Below are 21,999 nucleotides of genomic sequence, written 5' to 3'. Positions count from 1 at the left end.
TGGACTTATTTTGGAACTCAGCATTTCACAGAAAGGAAACAAAAGTCATAACAAGTAAAAAATAATGTTTTTTATCTGGATTTATCTGTGGTGCAAATGTAAACTCACATTTTTATGATTTTGTTTTGTTTTATTTTTTGGAGTTATTGAACACACATCTGTTCAGTAGCAGTCAAAGTCAAAGTCACAGTTTGGACACAGCAAGTTTCCTATGTGATAAATCCAAACTCTGAAAACATTATATGATACACGGAAAACTTTAGAAACAAAGAAAAAGGACGGAACGTCCAAACTGTCTGCACTTCAAACTCTAACACAGGTAAAGTTATTTCATGTAATTTTTTGCATTTGAATTTTTTAAAGCTTTGAATTGCCTCTTTTTAAAGCATAAATGCGTAGTAAATAAAATGTGTGGTAAATATATATATTTTTTTAAGACAAGGTGCTGCTTTCCTTTGGTTTGGTGAGTTTTATTGCACAAGTTGTGACAGGAAGCAGTGGCGCTTGTGTGCGCGCAGCCTGACAGCAGCTGCTCACGCTCGCTCCCCATCAGCAGACCGCTGTTCAAACAGGAGACATGGGACTGTACAGTCACACAGGTAGGGAGGAGGAGGAGGAGGAGGAGGAGGGAAGGGGGGGGGGCATCTCTTCTCCGCGACTCACCACAACAAGTCCAACCAAAGCAAAGGAAGCCATTTGTAGCTGAAGATGTTGACTGGAGGCTCTACCTTGTCCACCTGCGTTTCCTCCATTTCCACCGTGTACCGGAGCGGAAGAGAAGCGGGTTTAAATGACCACTGAAGTTATCCGGGCTTTTCTGATCCCCAGGGCGAAGTGCCACACCTTTGTTTAGCGCAACAGGTAAGTTGAAACATCTGGTTCCTTTGGCGGGTCTTCCCGACTCTTCCGGGCGGAAACACCGCTCATGATTTCTGTTTAGTAGTATAAAGTGTATAAAAAGTGTTAGTGTTAGTGAAAACAAAGCCGCAGGTGATGGTTGGTGGTGTCAGCCGGCCACCTTACAAACTGCAGGAACTTCACGACATCACAGCAGAAAAGGAAGTTGTAGTAATAATTTGGGTTTGTTAGAGCGGCAGCTAAAAATAACGTTAATGTCAGAGCCGCTTGGACATGAGTGAGTGTATATACACACACATGCCGGATGTGGGGAAGCAAGGCCCTCATTAGGTTTAGTTTAGAAATAGTGAGCACAAGGTCACTACAGGTTAAAAATCCCAGCATGCACTTTAAAATGCCCACAAAGTCACACTTCATATCAGCAATACCCATCTGTCCTAAAGTTGTGCACTCTTATAATACAGGACTAACCCTATAAAATGAGCTGTTAATGGGATAATAGAGCTGGAGTTAAAAATGTGTCTCCTTAATGTGGAGGCTTTTTTTTTAAATTTTATTTAGTCTAAAAAACTAATGTAACTTCCTGGAGGCCGAGGTGACACCCTCACTGGCAAAATAGTCACATTTAAGAAGCTTTCACCAGCAGATGTTTGTTGCATTTGCTTAAAACGTGAATGAAGTGATAATTGAACTGTCAAAATACATTAGCAACAGCATAGTTTTTATTATTTGACTTATCTAATAATTTTGAATAAGCTTAATAGCTAATTAACTAATAATTGATTCCGCATAACCTTACACCCTCCCCAATATTCCCAGAATTCAGCATTGAGGACATGTCCCCACTGGCACGTCTGGGCCTGACAGGTGTGTATATGTGTTTGTGTACAGATCCTAAAGGCCCACCGTGCAGTAAACGTTACACTCTGTAGTGGAGCCGTGAGCTAACAATTACCATCCAGCTCATTACACAGGAGAAGCTGAAGTTAATGAGTGAACGGAGAGGTTTTACTGGGAACGTTAGCTCTTTGTTGGGGCACTTTCAGGAGGTGGAGGAGGAAGACTGGTGTGGAGTTAACTGGAGCTCATGTACACGCCGTTGGCCTTTGTTTGCACATCTAGCACGTAGCCTCACAGCACTCTTGTTCACTTAGACTGACATGTAAAGACTTTGAGCTCAGTCTTGTTGGTTGTCATGTATTCTTAAACACAATGAGTCGTATATGAGCAGCTTTCAAACAGCAGCCTGTCTTTATATGTCATGATGGGTTTCTTAGGTGTCTCTTAGCTCAAGGCAGGAGGGAGTTACAACATCATGGCAGGTGATTTACACAGCAAGAGCTGAGGTTTGCTAAAGCCATTTCTTACCCTTAGCGGAAGACTCCACTAGTGTGGCAGCGCATTAGACAAAACAAAGCATTAAAAGTGGATGCAAATGCTGTTTGTCAAACGTCTAGTTTGGTTTGCACAAGGGCTGCTGCTACTGCTGGAGGACTACACCTGGAACAGGATGTAAACATGACAACTGTTTACATAATTGTGTGGAAAATACAGATCGTGTCATTTTTAAAGTAAAGGGTGAGTGGTTGTGTAACAGGAGGAAAACTCTACCCCTCTATTAAAAGCCAATTGGGTTCACTTAAACACAGATGATTTCAGGTAGGAAGGACTAATCAAAATTATTGCTGAGTTGCTTGTCTGCAATATTTTGGCAGTTTTTGACCTCTAGGTTCGACTGTTCAGTTGGAAAAATAAAATGGATCCAAACAGTCGTATTTATTGACATTTCCTCGTGTATGTATGGCAGACACACGGGAAAACAAAGTTTCATTTCTCGTGGTTCAACAAACATTAGAGCAGGCGAAAAAAATTAAAGAACAACATCTTAAAGGGGAAGAGAGAGGACTGTTGGGAGCAGCAGTCGCCGTCTGTGACCGTTTTTACCATCAGTATAATTATTCACTAATCAATAAAAAAATCCTAAATATTTTCTGCTAAGTTGTGAATTAATGGAATTTATCTAGGACCGTTGTTAATGTGAAACACGCCGTTTGAAACTCTCTACAAATGTCGTTCATTAAAGTCCATTAAAGTTTTTTCTTAGAAACATATTTTGATTTTGTAGATTAGTTAGTCAGTAAATTCAATGACGCTGGAATCGTCAAAGTGTCAAATTAACATTTTCTTTTATTAATTTTCTAACATCGTTAAACGCCCTTTACAGACTCTGAATCCAACAATGACTCACCTCTGCTCAGCGTATCATTAGCCTGCTCATCTGTGACACAGGCCTCTGTTTTTGTCCAAAGTAATTAATAAAACAGACACACACCTCCATTGGGTGACTTGTTACCTAATTCAGAAACATGTGTTTTGTAACTAATATGTGCATACCGAATTTTGTTTCCAATCACACACCTGGTAATAAAGAAACTATGGGCTGTGAAAACTTTAATGCCATTTTTCTGTTTAGTATTTGATAATGTCCAGGTTTATTATTGTTAACAATAATTAGGTTTGCTTGGCTTTAAAAAGAGTATGTTGATGTGACTTGTGGCCAAAATATATTGCAGAATTGTTTCATTGGCATGTTTTCATTTATTTTGTTATGGCAGAAATATTGTAATGGAGATGGATTGAAATTGGATTAAGTAATATAAAGACTTTTTTAACTTGTTTTAAATAAAAAAAGATTTTAGTTTTAGAAATTTAGAGGGCCACTGCAAAAGCAGTTGATAATAGCTGATAATAGTTTGGTAGATTAACTGTGATTGTAATACGTATTAGTGTCAGCCCATTATGAACATAATTTTAGAGTATTTATCAAATGCTTGTGATGTAGTAACTGTTAATTATAATTACATAATGGTTGTGCGCATGGCAAAGATCAGTTTAAAGATGTTTTTATTCTATCTTACTCGATGTCTTTTAAACCTACACTGCTCTTAGACTCCTCTCAGCCTGTTTACATTCTAAAGTACAATCAGAGTCCCTGGGTCAGGAGGGTCCACGGGAGGAAAACAGCAGCAGGTCTGTTTGCAGTGTGAGAGAGAGCGAGGAGTGGAGTAGGGGGGAGTATTGATAAGTGTGTGCTGCTGGGTAATAGAGAGAGGACAGAACTTGTTTTCATCAGACTGGTGCCCAAGGCCGTCTGAAAAAAGATGTTCATATTACACAGGAACACGTGAACACACACCGTCTGAAATCAGTGAAGCCATTTCTGACACGTGAAAACAAAATAAGCCAAGTAAGAAAAAAACGTCTGCTGCAGATTGTTTCTCAACGAGGCCTGACTTTATAGAAATTGATCACCGTGACACCTCACCATGGACACAGTTGCCTGATTGCACCTGGCTCATTCAAATCAGCCAGGTTAAGGTCAGCACACATGTCAAGCACTCAAATCAAAGGGGAGACTTTTCTGTGCAGATATTTAACAGCGGTTCAGCTCTCTTTGTGAGAGCTGTAATTGAAAAAGCTTCACAATAATGTCACTACAATGAATGGCTCGAGCTCTTTCATGGGAAGTGTTATCGCATGTGGAAGGTTATCTCATCTACTGTATATGCAGGTTATTAAATGCTGGATAAAGCAGTGGGTGAGACAGCGTCATTTTTCTGTCACTAGGTCGACTTTAAAAGTGTGTGTTGACATTTTAGCTGGGATTTAAAAGCCTCAGATCCGATAAAAGCCCTAAATTGACCACCTTATCAAATGCTGCAGTTCTCTTTCGGCACAGAAATGTGGAGGGTCACAGCAGCCGCCGATGAGTACACAGAAATCCTCTCAATAGTTGGTTGGTTTTCGTTTTTTCTTTGGGAATGGCTTAATGTTCGTGGACATACCGTGCGTTAGATAAAAAGCCAGTTTCAGCTTGATAAAAATGGAATTGGTTGTAGATCAGGTTCAATTTATCAGCCAGAGGTCACACAAACAGAGCCTAAGACCAAAACTCTCCCTTGTCATACAGAGGCCATACATGGAATGTCATATCCAAGTGACTGGTGGAGTGTACAGTCACATCTGTGCCAAATACAGGCTCCCACAGTCAAAATGACCAAGCTAAAATCCTGTGGAACTTCCAGATACAGATTGACAAGCTGGTAATGGCCAACAACCAGACATAGTAGTGGTGGACAAACAGAAGGCTGTAGAGATAGATGTAGCAATCCCAAGTGAAAGCAGCATCAGGATGAAAGAACACAAGAGGGCTGAAAGAAGAGTTAGAGAAGATGTGGAAGTTGAAGGAAAAAGTGGTTTGTTTGGTAATTGCAAAATAGGGGGGCTGTGAGCCACAAACAGGCAGAGTGGCTCCAGAATACAATAAAATAGATATAGAACAGATTTTTTAATTGTCACTGCACAAAAAAAATAAATAAACACAATGACATTAGAAGTGCTTTGTCATTAAAGCATAAGTACTAAACACAACCATATAAAGAAATACAACTACTGCATCAATACAGCTCTCAATTCTCTGTTAATGTGTGAGCTGAGTTTGCAGATTTGTTGCAGATTCTGCAGAACAACAATCTGAGATGTCTGTTCAGAAGAGTGCAGTCCTAAACTAGGATCTTCAAGTCCCCGCTTGAACAAAGGAAATAGACTGGAGGGATATATGAATATGTCTAGGAATTCATATAACTTTAAAATAATACATCCACATTATAATTTGATACATTAATAAATCAACAGTAAAGCATCTAAAACATGGAGGATAAAAAAATATTAAAAAACTGACATCACAGCAAAAAAACATATATTTAGATTTAGAAATATTTCCATAATAGTTGGAAACCAGTGTTTTGTTAACTTACTGATTGATCTGTCTTCCGCTGTCCTGTGTAAAAAGTTTAGCACAATACATTTAAATTAGGACACGGATAGATCAGCTGACAAACATGCCTGCTAAAATTGTCAAAGAGAAGTCAACCTGTTGTGAAAATGAGTTCATGTGTGACCTGTTGTTTCAGTGTTTTCCAAACAAAACGAGAAGCTGTGTGGCAAGAAATGGCTGCTCATATATCTGGTCCTGACACAGAAGTGTCTGGACAGACAGGATGCGTTCAGGGACGCTATAAGCTATGATAGTGCTGCTCTCATCCTCTTATTTTGAAATAGCAAAAAGAGTAAAACAAAGAGGGGAGAACTTTTTCATTACACTAAATGTAATTAACCATAAACCTAACATAATAATTATGTGGATTCAGTTGGTACAAATCTTCTTTTATCATCAGGAGGAGTGTATGAAGTTTGCGGAAGTAAATAAAAATAATTATAAACATGAAGGAGCATTTGTACCAGCTCAATGTGCATTAAATAATATTATATTTGCATTAAACTATAAAATGCAAATAAAGGAGAAGCCATAGCATATTCTGTGTCAAAGGTTTTATTACTGAAGTGTATGTGTATGGCGACGTAAAATTATGATACATGTGCAGAAAAGCCTGTTTTTCGTCATTCTTCTGTATTTATGGACAAATTGTTAGCGAAAAATGAATAGTATTGTCATTTCCTTGAGCCCAATAATGTCTTTCAATGACACAAAGATATTAATTTCACAGTGAAGCAGTGACTCCTTACTATTGAGAAGCTGGCACTGGTGTCTGTTTGGCACTTTGCCTGATAAATGACTAAAAATGTTTTAAATGAATATCATAATTGACTGGTCCTCGAAAGATTAGTGTGATTGATCCTATTAGTTTTCCATGTGTTGTTGCTGTCAATCAGGTTATTTAAGAGTTGTTTCTTATTTATTTCCTGAGTGTTTAGGGCACCTGTAGCCTTAAACAGTCACACAGGGTTAAAGTTGGCAACATTATGAAAAAAAAAACAGTATGGTCTGAAAATATAGGGTGGGGATTTAAGGACTTGCTTAGTATTTAAGTTTATTTGTTAGCAAATTAGACATGCCCATCCAGCAACGGAACGCAAATTGACACCATATCTGTCAGCAGTTTATCCAGTGTAGATGAAGAAAAAGATCAGGAGCAAGAAACATAAACAACAATCGGAGTAAGTTGAAAGTCCAGTTATCCCACTTTTCCCTCATTGCACTCTTCCTGTCTCACCCATATGAACACGATCTACCTTCTCACTGTCCTATCACAACACAAAACACACACACCACACACACACAGACGTTTTGACCAGCTCAGAGCAGGTGTCGGAATATAAATTACGACTTTTTAATGCAACATGCAGCTTACATAAGCCGACCTTTTCAGAGATCTATCAGGTGACTGAACCGCGTCGCAACAGCGAGGTCTTGTCTGTTAAAAGAGTCGGTTCCTTTGTTAAAAAGTTCACTAGAGACCCTCCAGCAAGGCTTTCATATCTGCACCTCAGGCAGCCACTCTGCAAATCTGCCTCCCGTTACAACCATCTGATAGAAGAAAGGAGGTTTAATGTTCTATTAACACGCCTCTAGAGTTATTTAGGCTTCTGTTTTTGTCCAATTTACATGTACCTGGTTCTACATTGTTGATATGTGCAGTGTTTAGACCTGTCCCAGGGCACAAAAAAGACTGAGGGAAGACTGTCTAAAGGTGTTTTCAGGTGGTACTGTATGTGGGCACCTACAATATTTCAACACCAAGTCATCTTCTAAAGCCTAGTTCATTTTAAACTAACTTCATATCAGCTCAAGCCAATTAATGTTAATTCGGTGAATGAAATGTCCTGTTATTGTTTGTACTCAGCCAACGATAGCTTGTGGACCCATCATCAAGACATGTCAAGTTCAGGAAAATTGAAACCAGTTTAAATTTGTGAACAGCAACATTGTTCTGCATCGCCACTTCCAGTGTTTCGAACATTAACTTGTAGTATTAAACAGGCTGCTCTTGTTATCACGAAATGACACACGCATTTATTCAAATTGTTTCATCTTGAACTGCTTATCCCGTTTTCAAAGTGTAAGCTTAATTCCACCACCTGTTAAAATGGCTGTTATTTTATTAAAAATTGATTATAGATGTAACGTAATAGTTTTATAGTGGAGGCAGCCGACCTCTACAGATACAAATACAACCTTTTATGAAACCTAATTAGGCCTAATGAGCATTGTAGCATTAGCCTAACAAGACAGAGAAAAGGCTGCTATTTAATTAGTGAGGTCATTGTTTAATAACTTGACATTAATCAAATTTGCTCAAAAGTTTCAAACAGCAACCCTAATTCCAGAGTTCTGTGTGTATCCATTTAAAGAAGCGGCTTAACAAAAAATTGACACGATCCATTGTTTAATATTGTAATCCTCTCACCCACTGCCCGCTATTCCGATTATAAAATATACACAACATGTTTTTAAATTCAAATATCGCTTCTTTCCACCCACCCACATACAATGTGTTTACAAGCAAAATCTTTCACAGGTGATGCTATTTTCAGCTGGACACTTTACAGAGCAGGAAATGTTTTTAAGTTTTGTCTTTTTGGATCAAATGTTCCACCTACAGCAACCATCAAATGGCCCTGACTGGCACTTCAGTAATCGCCCTACAATCTTCCCTATCATAAAAAACAGGAGCAATATATAATATATTGAATGGCACAGGGAGCACATAAAACCCTCTTATTGCCAGCCAACAATGGCCAATATCTGAATGAATGATAGTCATTTGATACCCAGATTGAATCCTTGATCTCATTATGACTTCGGAAAGTCTCCAGGGGAACGACACTATTGGTCATTTGGATATCCTGATGTGAATCTTAGGCCTGTGCCGTTGGTTACTGTAAAGGCTGTGGAAGATTTCAGAGGCTCGTTACTGACAGGATTCTCACTTTGTCTCCTGATCTGCCATGCTTAGGAATGTCACATTAAACAAGTCCTCCTCCTTAAATGACTATATACATGGCATCTACTGAAAAAGTGCCCCCCTTGCAGCAGCCATCTGGTGAAACTGCTCATGCACCCATTTCATCAGCTACAATGGCACCAAAATGGCAGGTGATGTAACACATTTAGTTTTGTCCTAAATGATCAAAACTGCTGTATTACAGTGAGGGGGTTTGTTGGATTTAGGCACAAAATAAACACGATTAGGTTGAGTAAAAATGTTGGTGTTTGGCCCAATATCACTGCTTACTTTATGTTACGTAAGATGTTTTACACTGGAGTCAAACTCTAGTCTCTTGTGAGAGAGTCCTTCACTTTAGTGACCTGGACATCTGTCCAAAATAATGTTGACGACAGCCACTAGACATTGCCTAAGTAAGATGGAGCTAATGGAAACATAATCTGATCATATGTGTTGGAGGAAAATTTTTATCTGAAATATCTACAGCTTAATAAATGTAGTGGGATGACACATGTATATTTTTTATTGATAATGTAGTGCAGTGCACGCATCGCCTAAAGTCAAAGTACTTCATGACTGCTCGTAAGTAGTGCAGAATGAGTAAATCTATTTTACTTTAAAAGGCTAATCTTAAAACACATAGTACTGATAAATCATGGGTGTTCCTGCACTATTGTGTAGCTTTCTGGTTTTTCCACTTCTCTGTGTGTATCTATAGCTATTTACTCTGCAAACACAGAGTGGCAACATGACAGCTGCATCTAGACACACTGGAGGCCCAACATACAGCAGCCTGTTTTGTTAGTCATATTTGTCTTGTCATTGTCTTTAAGTCTTTTAACGTCGCTCCATGTAACTAGCGTGTTACTCACGGCCCCCTTGTTGCCCGGACGAGTGCCTTTAGCTGTCATGTCTGCCCTGCTGGACTAGTTGCCCTCTGACTGTGTTTCTGCTGACCAGCAGCAGAATGACTAGCCCGGGGAAGGTAACACTGCAATCACATTGTCAGCACCCAGTCAACACACAGCCAGTTTTTGCCTTGCAAATTTGCAACCCAACTCTGTTCCGACGCGCACAAGCTTTTTCCGACTCCGTCAGCTGCTCATTCGGCGGCCTGTCTGACACGTGTCCTCAGTGGATGTTCAGTGTCAAACACAACACAACATATGCACCTTTATGTTACACTAAAATGGGTCTGGATCTTTGGCCTGTCAAAAGCTCTCTGAAAGTGCAGCACTGAAAAGTTACAGAATTTAGTCAATGGTTACTTTTCTGGTGTTAACATGCATGCAATTCATGAAAACCACAATCTAATGTAACATGCAAACACGTTATCATATCACCGGCTTAGTGGTGAATAACAATTCGTGTCGTATAGAAAGGGTTCATTGCTGTGTCTTGTGTTATTGAACTCAGCCTTGTTTTTCAGCTCTCTGTGTTTTCAGGTCTCGTTAAATTCCTCTGATTTGACATGATAGAGAAAGTCATGAGATGGACTTCAGGGCGAAACATTTTGTGGCATCTTCTCTTTGAATGTTACTGGTTTCTTCTCATATTATATTTGTAGTAATGTACAACGTTCAAATAATAAACATTTTCAGACTTATCAGGTTCTGTAGATACTGTTTGTCAAATACTAAAAACCTCATCAAACACTTGCATGATGCATGTAGAACAGATTATATTTTTAAAGATTTATTTTATCTCTGCGATTTAATGTAATAAAATAATCAAATATTTATCTTTTCTTTATGTACAAAGAGAAAAGAGCAACACTTTGCACGTCATAGAACAAACTTAATGTGAAAATACGATCTGGGGAAAGAGAGTTTGGACAGTGAGTTAATACAAACAGGTTGGAGGAGCTAGTTTTATCTGTGTGCACTGAAGAGATGCTGTATGTTCACTAATTATATAGAAAAACTGTTATGACTGAAATGTGCTTATTCATTTTTCATTTTATTTGTTGTTCAAATTTGGAGTTAGTGAAGCAACTGGTGGCATAATAATTCAAACAGACCAGCACACTAAGAACCCGAGGGTATAGATAGCAGAAGACCGCAGGCACATATCGCCTCGATATGAAAAAGATGAGAAATGTCACCACACAACAAAGAGCCAAGAGGAGCTAGAAGCTGATGTAGGGGGAAAAAAAGCAGCTGCAGCACAGGTGATCAGAGGGTTGAGAGTTGGAGCTTGTCAGATGAATATTGAGCCACTTGAATGTAACTAGTAATTGTAAAATGAATCTGATAGTGACTGGGGCGCTCTGCTCGAGCTTATACTATGCTCCATTAATGTGATAGTTCCCGATGCCCGTTGGGAAATTAGCCCGTCTTTTGCTTCTCAACTGGAAGATAAGGGACCCATCAGCTGGTTGGGGGTTTGCAGTGCAACAGTCTGTGAAACAGGGTCCCGTGTCAAACTGCTGGTGGGGCGGTATGCCCACTCGGCTGTTTCATAAGTAGCTGTGAATGTGTCGGAGGTGCCAGTGAATGTGGAGTTGTGAGGACAGTTTTAAAGGGAACTCAAACACAAGGGGATTCTACTCTGAGACTTGTTCTGTGTCCACACTGGCTGTGTTTGTATCGTCAGCAACTGCACCCACCGGCTCTGGACTCTATTTCTACTGTGGTGCGAAGCAGCAAATCTGTAGGGCATAATTAGGAATCTTGAGATAACTAAGTCATGCTTAGTCACTTTTGCACAAAGAATACAGCCCTTCATGGAAAAAAAATGTGACTCGGGCATGATGGTCGTGTTTACAAAGTTGTATCGATGCCCTTGTTTATAACTTAACGTGTCATGCGGACATTTTATAACTCACATGTTCAGATCTGCATGCTTTTAATTGAAGGTAACCTGAGTGGTACATCAACAGCACTTGTATTAGTCTTACCTGCATTATTCAAACCAGTCCCTGAAGCAAATACCCCACATGGACCTCCTAGCTGGTTCCTTTAGGGACTCTGCACAAAGATGTATGCAAGTCCCAGGGCATAACTAAAGCTTCTTACAGCACAAGATTGCTTTATTGCATTATGACAATTTGTGGGGCTAGTGGATACAAACATTTCATTAGCAAATCGCAACCATTGCCTTTTGTTCCCAAAACCTGAAATAGATGTATTCCTCACGATTAAAAACACATTCAGTAACACTTGTTTGTATGTGGTGTTAAGTGGTTTCAAGTTATACTGTGCAGTTCAACAAGTGTCAGAATTAGTCACTGTTTATGTTCATGTTGAATTACCGTGGAAGGCCAGATTTCCAATTGAAGAAGACTACTTTAAAACTACAGCTAAATATTCATGAACACTGCATTCGCAGCTGAACAAAATGCTACAGTTGCCACCTGCAATAGAAAGTTCTTCCCTGATGTCAATAATAAATTATGGTCAATATTATACAGATGCTATAAAGCTGGTCAAGGTCAATCACTCCCATGTGAGCACACAAACATAAAACATCTGCTTCACATTTGTTTTTTTCCACCTTGTAGATGTATTGTAGCAGTGTAGTTTTAAGAGGAAGTGTTCGGATAAAACTGTCATAAACAGATATAAAAGAATACAAGTGAAATTCGTCATGAGTGAACAGTGTTTTGTTTTGTTGCGTTCATACGTTCATTTATAGCGACAAATTCCTAGAAATGTAGGAAGTGTGATAGATTTCTGGGAAATAATAGTTTTACAATAAGAAGAAAATCGTCCACCTAACACGTGTTTTTTTTTTTTTGTTCCTGGCCAACCTGATAATTGACATCTTCCTGGTTTGCTCGACAAAAAGATGATGCGATTTCTCTATTGGAAACGAGATTATTGCAACAACAACAACAAAACAAATCCTGTATAAACAGCAGTTTATAAAGTTTAAACCAAACGGATTAGTTAATAGATGAGTCTCAGTGTCCAACATGATGTTTAATCTTCCTGACGACCTCTGTAGTCTTGTTACTTACCAACTTTTTTTAGACACGTGAAAGCTCAAAAATAGCATGAGCAGGGTATTAACCGATTTTATTTTTAAGTATGCGAAAAAAATGTCTAAATCTTTTGGCCTTGTGTTAACCACAGACCTTTTGTGGCTGATTTTAAAGATGCAAAAATGCTGCCTGCAGTCAACATTTTAATAGTTCCCAATAAAATTCACTTTTTTAGTAACAATTGGTAACAAAAAACTACAGTATTGCAGTTTAAAGTATTTACAATATATTTACAGTAATATATTTATGACTTGCTTTTAAAGGTTCCCATAGGAACAAATGAAGCCGTGTGGGGAAGTACTAAAAAAGGCAGTAGTACATTTTGATATTTTCATGGAATCTACTCATTAAGCATAATATGGGATTCTGGGGTCTTTAGACATCACACAACAAATTATATCCAGTGGGGAGTAACGCTGTATCATAGAAACTGTGATTCAAGTAGGCATGTGAAGTACTACAGTTAAAGCTGTGTATTTGTAGGTACACCGTATGTGTAAACAGGTTTGTTCTTGCTCATTAACTTTACAGACCTGTAAAGTTATTGAAATATTGAGATAAAGAGTTATACAGTAGTTTTCATACACAAGACATTGCACGTATCCTTTTATCTCTGCATCCAAAACAATGTCATGTTATGCAGTTTGGTGTTCACATTTGAACCAGACATTGTGCTCTTATTTTTATAATTAAAAGTCAATGTATGAGCAGACTTCACTAGATTTATATCCATATATTGAACACTTTGAGCTTATTCTTATTTAGTTTTGTTCAGACTCTAGCAAAGGTAAAGCAAATCACTACAGGGTCAAAAAGTTAAAGTTAAGTCTGGAAAACTGTTTTGTCTCGTGGGCACACATCCGTCCTTTTATTCCACACAGAGATACTGTGTCCTCTGCCTCTGTCGATCTCTTTCTCCTTCGCTTGCAGACAAACCCATTCAAGACTCAGTGATTAATTATTTACCCAAGCAATGAAATGCCAAAGCCTAGAGAAACACACCACCAGAAGAGAAAAGGTCACTCCAATCCTGGTGCACACTCTTCCACACACACTCGCGCGCAGCAGTGATGGATGGCAATAACATCTTTATCGGCGCTTCAGGCAGACAGAGTTTTCATCCTCGTGTCCAAATACCGTCGAGACCAAGGGCAAAGCAAAAACTTGACTGATGAGGTGAAATCTTCACGAGGAGCCTCAAAAAAAAAAAAAAAAAAAAAGCGCTCATTTAAAAACCACTCACATGTCAGAGGTGGCAAACGGTTGATCAATAGCTGTCTCACACTCTGTCAAAGTGTGTGTGTGTTACTGTTCAGAGCGGTGGCTATTAAGCTCACTGTAATTTTTCCTTGATGAGTGGGAGGAAAACACCGAGGTCAGACGTTAAAGGGGGAAAATTTCCCCACAGAAGTCTGTGTTGTTCGTCTTGTTTCTAAGGATGGTTGTGTGATTAAAGTTTAATTGGTTTGTTAATGTCCCTCCACAGCTCCACAACACAGCTGGCCAGATGGGGTGCCAATGCTGCAGGATGATAAAAAGGTGAGAAGTGTGTCTGTCTCAGTCCTGGTTCTTCCTTGTTTGTTTCACCGTGCTTGTCTTACTGTCTTTCAGTCGCTGTCTCTGTGTTCATTATAGTCCTGCAACTAATAATTATTGCCTGCATCCATTATTTTATTAACTGGGTAATTCTTTAGTTTGTAAAGGAAAGTCAAGTCAGTTTTATTTATTTCGGTAAAAAGCACTAGTTTTCCCTTCCTGTCTGACACCTGTTGTCTTAAAATAGGGGAAAAAGGACGTTTCCATCTTGTGATCACTTTAGTTAGGACACAAATGGCTGAATCGTCATTAAGCTGCATTCATTTAATATGTAGCATTTCCTGTGTGTATCACCTCCTTCGCTCTTCTCCTGAAGGTTCATCTTTTAGTTTATGAAAGAATATGATTTTTTTATTACGTTATTGGAGGTGGACTTTGTTTCAGCTAATGTTGCCCCACTTATACACCGCTTCAGAAAACCCAGTAAAAGAAATGTAAACTGCTGCTGGTTTTATGGGGAATAATTTTAGATTTGTATGTTTTTGTTGATGTGATTGTACCCCCACTTCTAGAACGACCGAAACACTCCAGTTTTGATTAAAGACTAACCACATCTCGATTGAACGAAGAAAAGAAAACAGCAGAGGACTTAATATTCAAATCCAATTCTAAATGTTAAGATTTTGGCATTTTTAGCAATGCTAAAAGCATGATCTGTGATATTTATATTATATTATATTTGAAGCGAACATGAAAAAAAACTACTTAAAAAGGATTAGTGATTTATTTAAAATTATCTGATTGTTCATCTCACATTTTTCAGCAACTGCTAGCTGCTCTGGAAGCCTTATATATTTAAATGTGTGGCTGATATGTCTCCCAGTACTCTGGCTTTAATTTTAGAAACATCACATTTGTTTGCCTTATCAGTTACATTAAACTGCTGCACATAGAACTCCCGTTCCACTTCCTCAGTAACAACCTCTGACTGTAGACTTCCTTATCTGCAGGTCCACCGTGCCAATTTAAATGTCTCCTTGGCCACATAATGATTTCTTGTCTTGTTTCATGCAGATAGTGAGAGGTCCATTCTCAGCCTCACGTGGGCTCTTTGTGCAAACTGTGAGTCAATATGTCAATAGCTATCACCCTTGGTTACTATATTTCTTTGCAGGACCGTCTATTCAGTAAAAGCCTACAAGGCGTTGTTGTCAGGGTCTGACATCACTGTGCCTTTCGAGGCGAACAAGCAGACAGAGCTGCACTGAGAAAATGAGATTTTGATTGTGGATTAATGACGTTGTAATTCACGTACCCGAGTTGTAATCCCCTCTACTGCCTTTTCTTTTCTTCCCATGTCAAATACACATGTGTGACTGCTTGTGACACACACACATATCTTACTAACTGTCTGGAGTGTCACGTTTCTGAGTGTGTTTAGGGTTTGGTGGAGTGGGCCTGTAGGTTACTAGGTTAACAGTCCCGCTTCAGTATGAACAAACCTCTGCACCAAGCCTGTCTCTTCAAGTGTTCTACATTTCAGAATAACATTTTTTGTGTTTTAGGTTTCATTTTTACATAGACAAGACTCTGGTCTTCTCTTTATGACCCCTTTTTCATTTCTTTTTCATTTTTTATTTTAAACCAGTGAGCCCTTGACTGTGTGTGTGTGTGTGTCTTATTTCGGCCTGATAACCACAACTGTAAGCCAAAAATGAGGGAAATATTGAATAAATATAAATTTAAAAAAATGTCTCCTGTAACTATTCCCAGGTCACATTAAGATTTGAAAAGCAAAATTATGCTTTATAAAATTAGAATCAGAGGGTGATTGACACATTTATAATAATGAGTCAATGGACAAAGACACTATTTATAATAAGAAGGTACATCAATGGTACATCACCCTTTTTACTCAGAGCAGTACTGCCACATGTCCGTTATAGCCATTTGAAGCTTTGGAGTGTCACATACTTTTTCTGTCTCTAGACAAGAAATCTGCTGTTACTTTAATATCATCGTTTTTTCCGTCAAATGACTCTGCAATATACTTTCTAAATAACATTTCACTTTTACCCCAAAATTGAATACTTGTGTGATATGAAGGAAATATTCTAGTCATGTTGCAAATTTTGCTATTTCAATACAATGAAGAAGTTTTGAACTTCAATTGTGGAACACGTGATTTGACCACAAAATGGCAGCTCTGACTCATGTTTTACATAACATATGTAAATATATGCGTCCTCGCATTATATTTCAGGTTTTTAAGTAAAACCATGTAGTAAGGCTCAGTGCAATTGTCATTTGCATTTTCCATTAAGGGGTTACTCACACTAGGCAATCCTTACCGTGCCCGTGCACATTTCCTCCCCAAACTTCAAATCATGTGATTTGTGTAATTGCGCCATGTTGTGCCCTGTCGTGCATGAAAACGTGGGCCGGGGCACGGTGGTAATTTCTACCGGGCTTGGGACCAGCACTGCACGGCTGGGGATGGGGAGGGGCTGTTGCGGGTTCAGTTTCTTGCCCAGTGACACTTGTGATCAGAAAGAACAGGGCGCGAACCTCCGACCCTGTGGCCACTCTATCAACTGAGTCCATATCTTAGAGCAGATGTAATCAGCTTAAATCTGTGTAGCAGAAAAAGTGAGTTCGTATTGTCTTCCCATGCTGCAGGTGGGGCCAGTCACTGTATTAGCTCACCAAAGTATTTTCTGACTCATTGATCACCATCTTGTGTGGAGCACAGGATTTTTGCCTTTTAAAAAAACTCTTTAACATAAACAAAACCACGCAGAAAGGGAATCCCAGCAGAAAAGAGAAGCAGGAACTCCCCAGAGTCTTCTGCAACAACTTATATGGAAATGCTCTTGTTTGCTATTTAAATCGGAGCTTAACTCTGGGACGTTGCTGCTTATTCTTCGGAGCGACTTTTAATGCCAGGAGAGATTTGCATCAGCTCTTTAATTTGGTCACACTACTCTTCTTATATAATTGTGAAAATAACAATTTAGTTTTTTTGTCACTGCTTCTCTAACAACAAAAACAGAAACGCACAAGTTGTCTTTTCCTTGAAAAAAGCTTGGAGACAGAACGGGATGGATGAAAATGTCATTTTCTCACAGAGCTTTTGTCCAGCTTTATTGGCCTTTTGGGGGGGGGGGGTAAAACACCTAGCACGTCTCTCGCTTGTTTTAAAGCGAGCCTCCAATTTCACCTTGGCAGCCAGGACACAGCGGTGGTGCTGCCCAGGAGTGAGAGAAATGGAAAACATTCATTCTCTCAGCTTTCCACAGTGTAGAGAGATGGAAGGAAGGATGCAGAGTGAGGGAGAGGTGCTTAAGTCACAGGCTGAGTGTGTGTGTGTGATTATAAAAGGGTGGGTGGGGGATGTTTTTGTGTGTGAGAAGAAGCCTGTTATTGAATCAGTCGATAAATATGAATGTTGACTTTTTAAACCTATACACTTGTGGTCATACGTATAAATAGTAACTCAAAAACAGAGCACTGCAAACAGAATTGAGAACGATAGATGGAAAAAGCTTGAGGGAAGTTGCTCAAATCAAGGAGAAGTGTAATGTGATAGTAATTAGTGACACAGTGACACTAACAGAGAGATGAGGAGGTTGTTTTGGCTGTGTGATGTTCACAGGACGGACGAGAAAAACCAATAAAAGGAAGAAAAGATGGGCGTAAGAAATACAGTGCTCTCACAGCAGGCGTTGCACCATCCACAAAATAAAGCCCCCCTGCTAGTACTCGTAATACCTGCCTAGGTGATTGTGAGACGGAGCTATCTTGTCAGAAAATCCTTGAAAATAGTCTCATTAGAGGCTATGAGAGGCTGCTTCAGGTGTAGAGCTTAAATGAGCATTAATATGTCTTTATCGACTTCTACTTTCACACGACGAACAGGGACGTGGACAATCCTGTGGCAGAACATGCGGAGGTCTGTAATTTACTCGATAGAAGACCACGTGAGATTTAACAGAAATGGGAAAAGGAAAAACAGGGTGCAGGTGAAAATGTTCTCTTGGCAGCATTTGTTACTGATTTCAATGAGTTGATTAAGGAGCTTGTTTGGCATAACTAGGGCTCATTATGTTCTGTTTTTGGTTAAAGAACAAAAATCACCATTTCTTTATTTACTTATTTTACTGATTGACAATGAACCCTGCACATAATCAGCATCTAATTTATCTTTTGCTTTATAAACAGTAGCTGAAAGCAGGTTCTGAGTCACACAGGGTTTATAAGAAATTCATTTTAAAAAACAACTAATGTTGAACAGAAAATTCAAAATATATTTACAGTATATTGAAGCATTTTCAGAGTTTTCATTATTATTTTTTTTACTTTAGCATCATTAGCTTCCTGTGTAGAAAAATCTTAGCATCTTAAACATTTAGCATCATAGTTACCTAAATCGTTGCTGAGTAAACCAAACAACATTGATGCAAATGTCACATTGTCACCTTAATTATGAAGCTCAATCTGGTTAGCAATAATCTAAAGAGAAAAGCCAGGCTGGGTTAGTTATTATTTGTCTAACATGTCAACCATTACAATTAGTCATTTCGCAGACATTTTTATCCAAAGGGACATCTGAGTAAGTATCAGACACTAGAGAAATGTTCAGTGTCCTGCTCAGGGACTAAGGCCAGGAATTGAACTACTGTTGTAGTCTTCTGTTTCATCCTAAACCTGTCTCAACTCTACAAGTAAACAAAATCTGCACCCCAGACAAGAGTGCAAACATTTTGCATAAAAGATCAAACGTTCACAGGGGGAAACATTACCACAGCTAAGCCGATGCGACGTGCGTGCTCGCCTTACATGTAACGGTGGCACTTAGAAAGGTGCATCGACTGCACAGTGAAGTATCCTTGTTGTGTACACTGTGCGAGGGTGCTTTCATCGATTGTCATGGAAATATCCGGCTCCTGGAGCCCAGTCACACCGACAAAAATAGTCCTCGCTGTCTGTCGCCAGGAAATCCAATGGTGAAGTCAGGTCAAGTGTATTTGCAAATTAGAAAGTTGTGGGGGAAAAAAATCTTTCATAGCAGCTGTGAGTGTTATTTGTGTTGAATTAGGCAGAAAATTAAAGCGTGTTGTGGTTTCTGAAATGACTAGGTGTTCGAATAGGGTTTAGAAATAATTTGTTCTGAGTCAGAAATCTCAAAGACATCATTTATCTATGGCACAGTCACCGGGGTTGTGCATTTGAACCACCTGGGACAGGTCTTGCCTCTTGCATTTGTGTACTTGTTTTACAGACGCAAACATGATAATTGTTTTTATTTGTGCTGACCACTTCTTGGGTCCTTGTCTGAATATGAGAACTTACAATTAGAGTTTCAGAAGTGAAACCTTCTGCATTTCTCTCTCTCTCTTTAAGCTACATCTATGACCCCTCAGTGGCGGTGGATGTGAGGAAGGCCGACTCTGCGGGCAGCTCGCTCTACCAGCCCCGCCAGGTAGTTGGGCCACCTGGCAGTGACCCCCACAAGAAGCAGAAACAAGGTTTCCACAATCTGGGCTACAGTAAGTCTAATGACAGCACGCTAAAGCTAGAGGTGGACAACAACCACGTCAACTACAGGATGCACACGGCGCCGTCGCCTTTGAAGGAGCTGCATCTTCAGTCGGGCGTGCCACCTGCGGAGGGGGGTCCGTACATCATCCAGCCAACTACTGTGGGATCAAGATGGGTGATTCAGGAGAAAACACAGAGCCAGGTTCCCGTTTACCCCAGCATTCAGGAGTATGATGACCAGAGGAGCCGCGACGAACGGGAGCACCACGCGACAAGGAACCGGTGGGAGAGCTGCAGGTTTGGCAGTGAAAGTCTGTCAGCAGATGAAATAGACGAGGGTGTGGGAGGGACTCCAGAGTACCCCTGTGACACAGGGGACGAGGGGAGTGTCCTGTCAGTGGACATCCACACCAGCACCACCAGCTTGTCTTCAGTCGATACCAGGGACGATGTCAGACCCCCAAAGACTCCGGATCTTTCCACCATGGAGAGCGGGATCTCGGTGACAAAGAGCGAGGACGAGGACAAGATGAGGAACACCGAGGAGGAGGTGCAGAGCATCACAGACTCGATGGTGGCAGAGGCTCTTGCTGCCCTTGAGGCCGCCACCGCCGGGGAGGACTGTGAGTGACAGACCTCTGCACTTTCTGTCACCCAGTAGCATTGACTCAGATCTGAATGTGACTTGACAAAACATTCAAAACCACCACAAGACTTTGCCACAATTGTGAACAAGATCTCTTGTGAGAAAACTGTTTACAGATTTGAACTCAATAAAGGTTTTTTTTTGCATTAAGCAACAAATGAAGAGACACCAGTGTGTAGACTGTGAATATCGGCCTTTGTTGAATATAGTATATTTAACACTCCGCACGCTCCTGCATGTGTATATTCAGCAATTTGCCATGTCTGTACTGCCCTTGCACACAGGTATTAGTGAGACACTACACTGCTTTATCACATGCTATATGGTAGCATAGGGTCAATATTTCCTTTGTGAATCGCAGTGCCTGCCATATCTTGCTGTCTCTTCAGGAAAAAGAAGAAAGGTCATTGCATACTTTTTATACGCTACACAAATGTTTTTTCCTATTGTGTCTTCACTCACATCATTTATTGAGAAGAAGCTGGATGCTGGATGAGAAGAATGTGACGGAGGATCAGGAAGGGTCCTAATTTGTAACAGCCACTTTGGTGTCAGCATTGATTTTATCTAAATATAGTTGGAAGTTTTAAAAAAAAGGGCTTACACATTAAAAAGATCACTTCACGTGGTAGAATTCAGATCTATGCACATTGTTATCAAAGGATAAATATAAACTAGCCACATGTACATTCATTGATTTCAATGTTAACTCAACTTTAAGATTAAAAAATCAACTAATGTTGAAGTTCTTTTGATTAAACCACAGGGTCTCGGTTTGTGATTTATGGTCTGGTCTGTGACATTAGTTCAACTCAAAGATTGCACGTGTGCCTAATAATGAACTAGTTGAGGCTGGAAGAAATGACACGTCCACATTTGAGCAGTGTGTTAATTCAAACCGTGAGCTGTTTTCTCAATGAACGTTTGAATCTGTTTTACTGCAGCTCCACTTTTCAGTCATTGTGTGTCTGCCAAATCATTTCTACTTATATTTATATTGTAAAATAAAGAAATGGGCTTAAAAAATATTAATGGTGAGACTTTGTTTATTCTGAAGTGGGTTTTTCACATAGAAACTGTGTAAAGCAGACAAAACAAACAAAAGTAATACATTTCAAACTTTTCTGTATTAAGAACAACATCTTATATTTGGTCAGTCATTTAGTCTGTTTAAACTTCAGAAAAGTAGTCCCTTTGTTGTTTGGTTTGGCCATGTTTGTATCATTTCAAATATTCTTCTTGTCTAGTGCAGTAGTGTTTATTTCCTGTAGAATGAATAAGCTACAATAAAGTCCGCAGGAAAACATAAACAGCAGGATCATTCATAGAAAAGCTGCTGGCACACTGAGCAAGAATTAAAGAGGCTCTATGGAGGCAGGTGGGCTCATTTTAGACCCTGTTACTGTAGAGAGATGCAGTAAACAGACTGGAGAAGCAAGGACATGTTCCACATCAGCCTTAGCAACAGGTGTAGTTACATAAAATGCCTGGAGAGCAGAATATTGACAACCAAGGAAAACGTGAATCGGAAATCGTTACAGCTAATTTTCAAAGTGTCAAAAAAGTAAATGGACATTCTTCGAGATTCTGCAGGACATCAGTCGCTTGTTTCCAAGCATGTCCTC

General features: G+C 39.5%; 1 protein-coding gene across 2 annotated transcripts; it reads left to right on the top strand.

Annotated features, from left to right (window-relative positions):
• Positions 1-658: 658 nt before the first annotated feature.
• Positions 659-21,137, top strand: zgc:194930 (uncharacterized protein LOC557813 homolog). Of its 2 annotated transcripts, none has more exons than XM_067523410.1 (3): positions 659-861; positions 14,138-14,190; positions 19,591-21,137. In XM_067523410.1, the coding sequence occupies exons 2-3, from the start codon at positions 14,159-14,161 to the stop codon at positions 20,357-20,359; spliced, it is 801 nt and encodes a 266-aa protein (XP_067379511.1). In that variant the 5' UTR covers positions 659-861; positions 14,138-14,158; the 3' UTR covers positions 20,360-21,137. The 2 variants fall into 2 exon arrangements, with proteins under 2 accessions (XP_067379511.1, XP_067379512.1); XM_067523411.1 differs by lacking the exon at positions 659-861 and adding an exon at positions 1,706-1,725.
• The last annotated feature ends 862 nt before the right edge of the window (positions 21,138-21,999 follow it).

Source organism: Channa argus, chromosome 12, assembly GCF_033026475.1.
Source record: "Channa argus isolate prfri chromosome 12, Channa argus male v1.0, whole genome shotgun sequence".
In the NCBI taxonomy this organism is placed as follows: domain Eukaryota; kingdom Metazoa; phylum Chordata; class Actinopteri; order Anabantiformes; family Channidae; genus Channa; species Channa argus.
Note: the sequence above shows the minus strand (reverse complement) of the source record. Positions and strands in the feature narration are given on the sequence as shown.

What these genes read in the sequence shown, in the direction of transcription:
- zgc:194930 (XM_067523410.1), top strand. Translation starts at nt 14,159, where the DNA reads ATGGGGTGCCAATGCTGCAGGATGATAAAAAG. An exon ending in TGCTGCAGGATGATAAAAAG is followed by an intron (nt 14,191 to 19,590) that starts GTGAGAAGTGTG and finishes TCTCTCTTTAAG; the next exon opens with CTACATCTATGACCCCTCAG.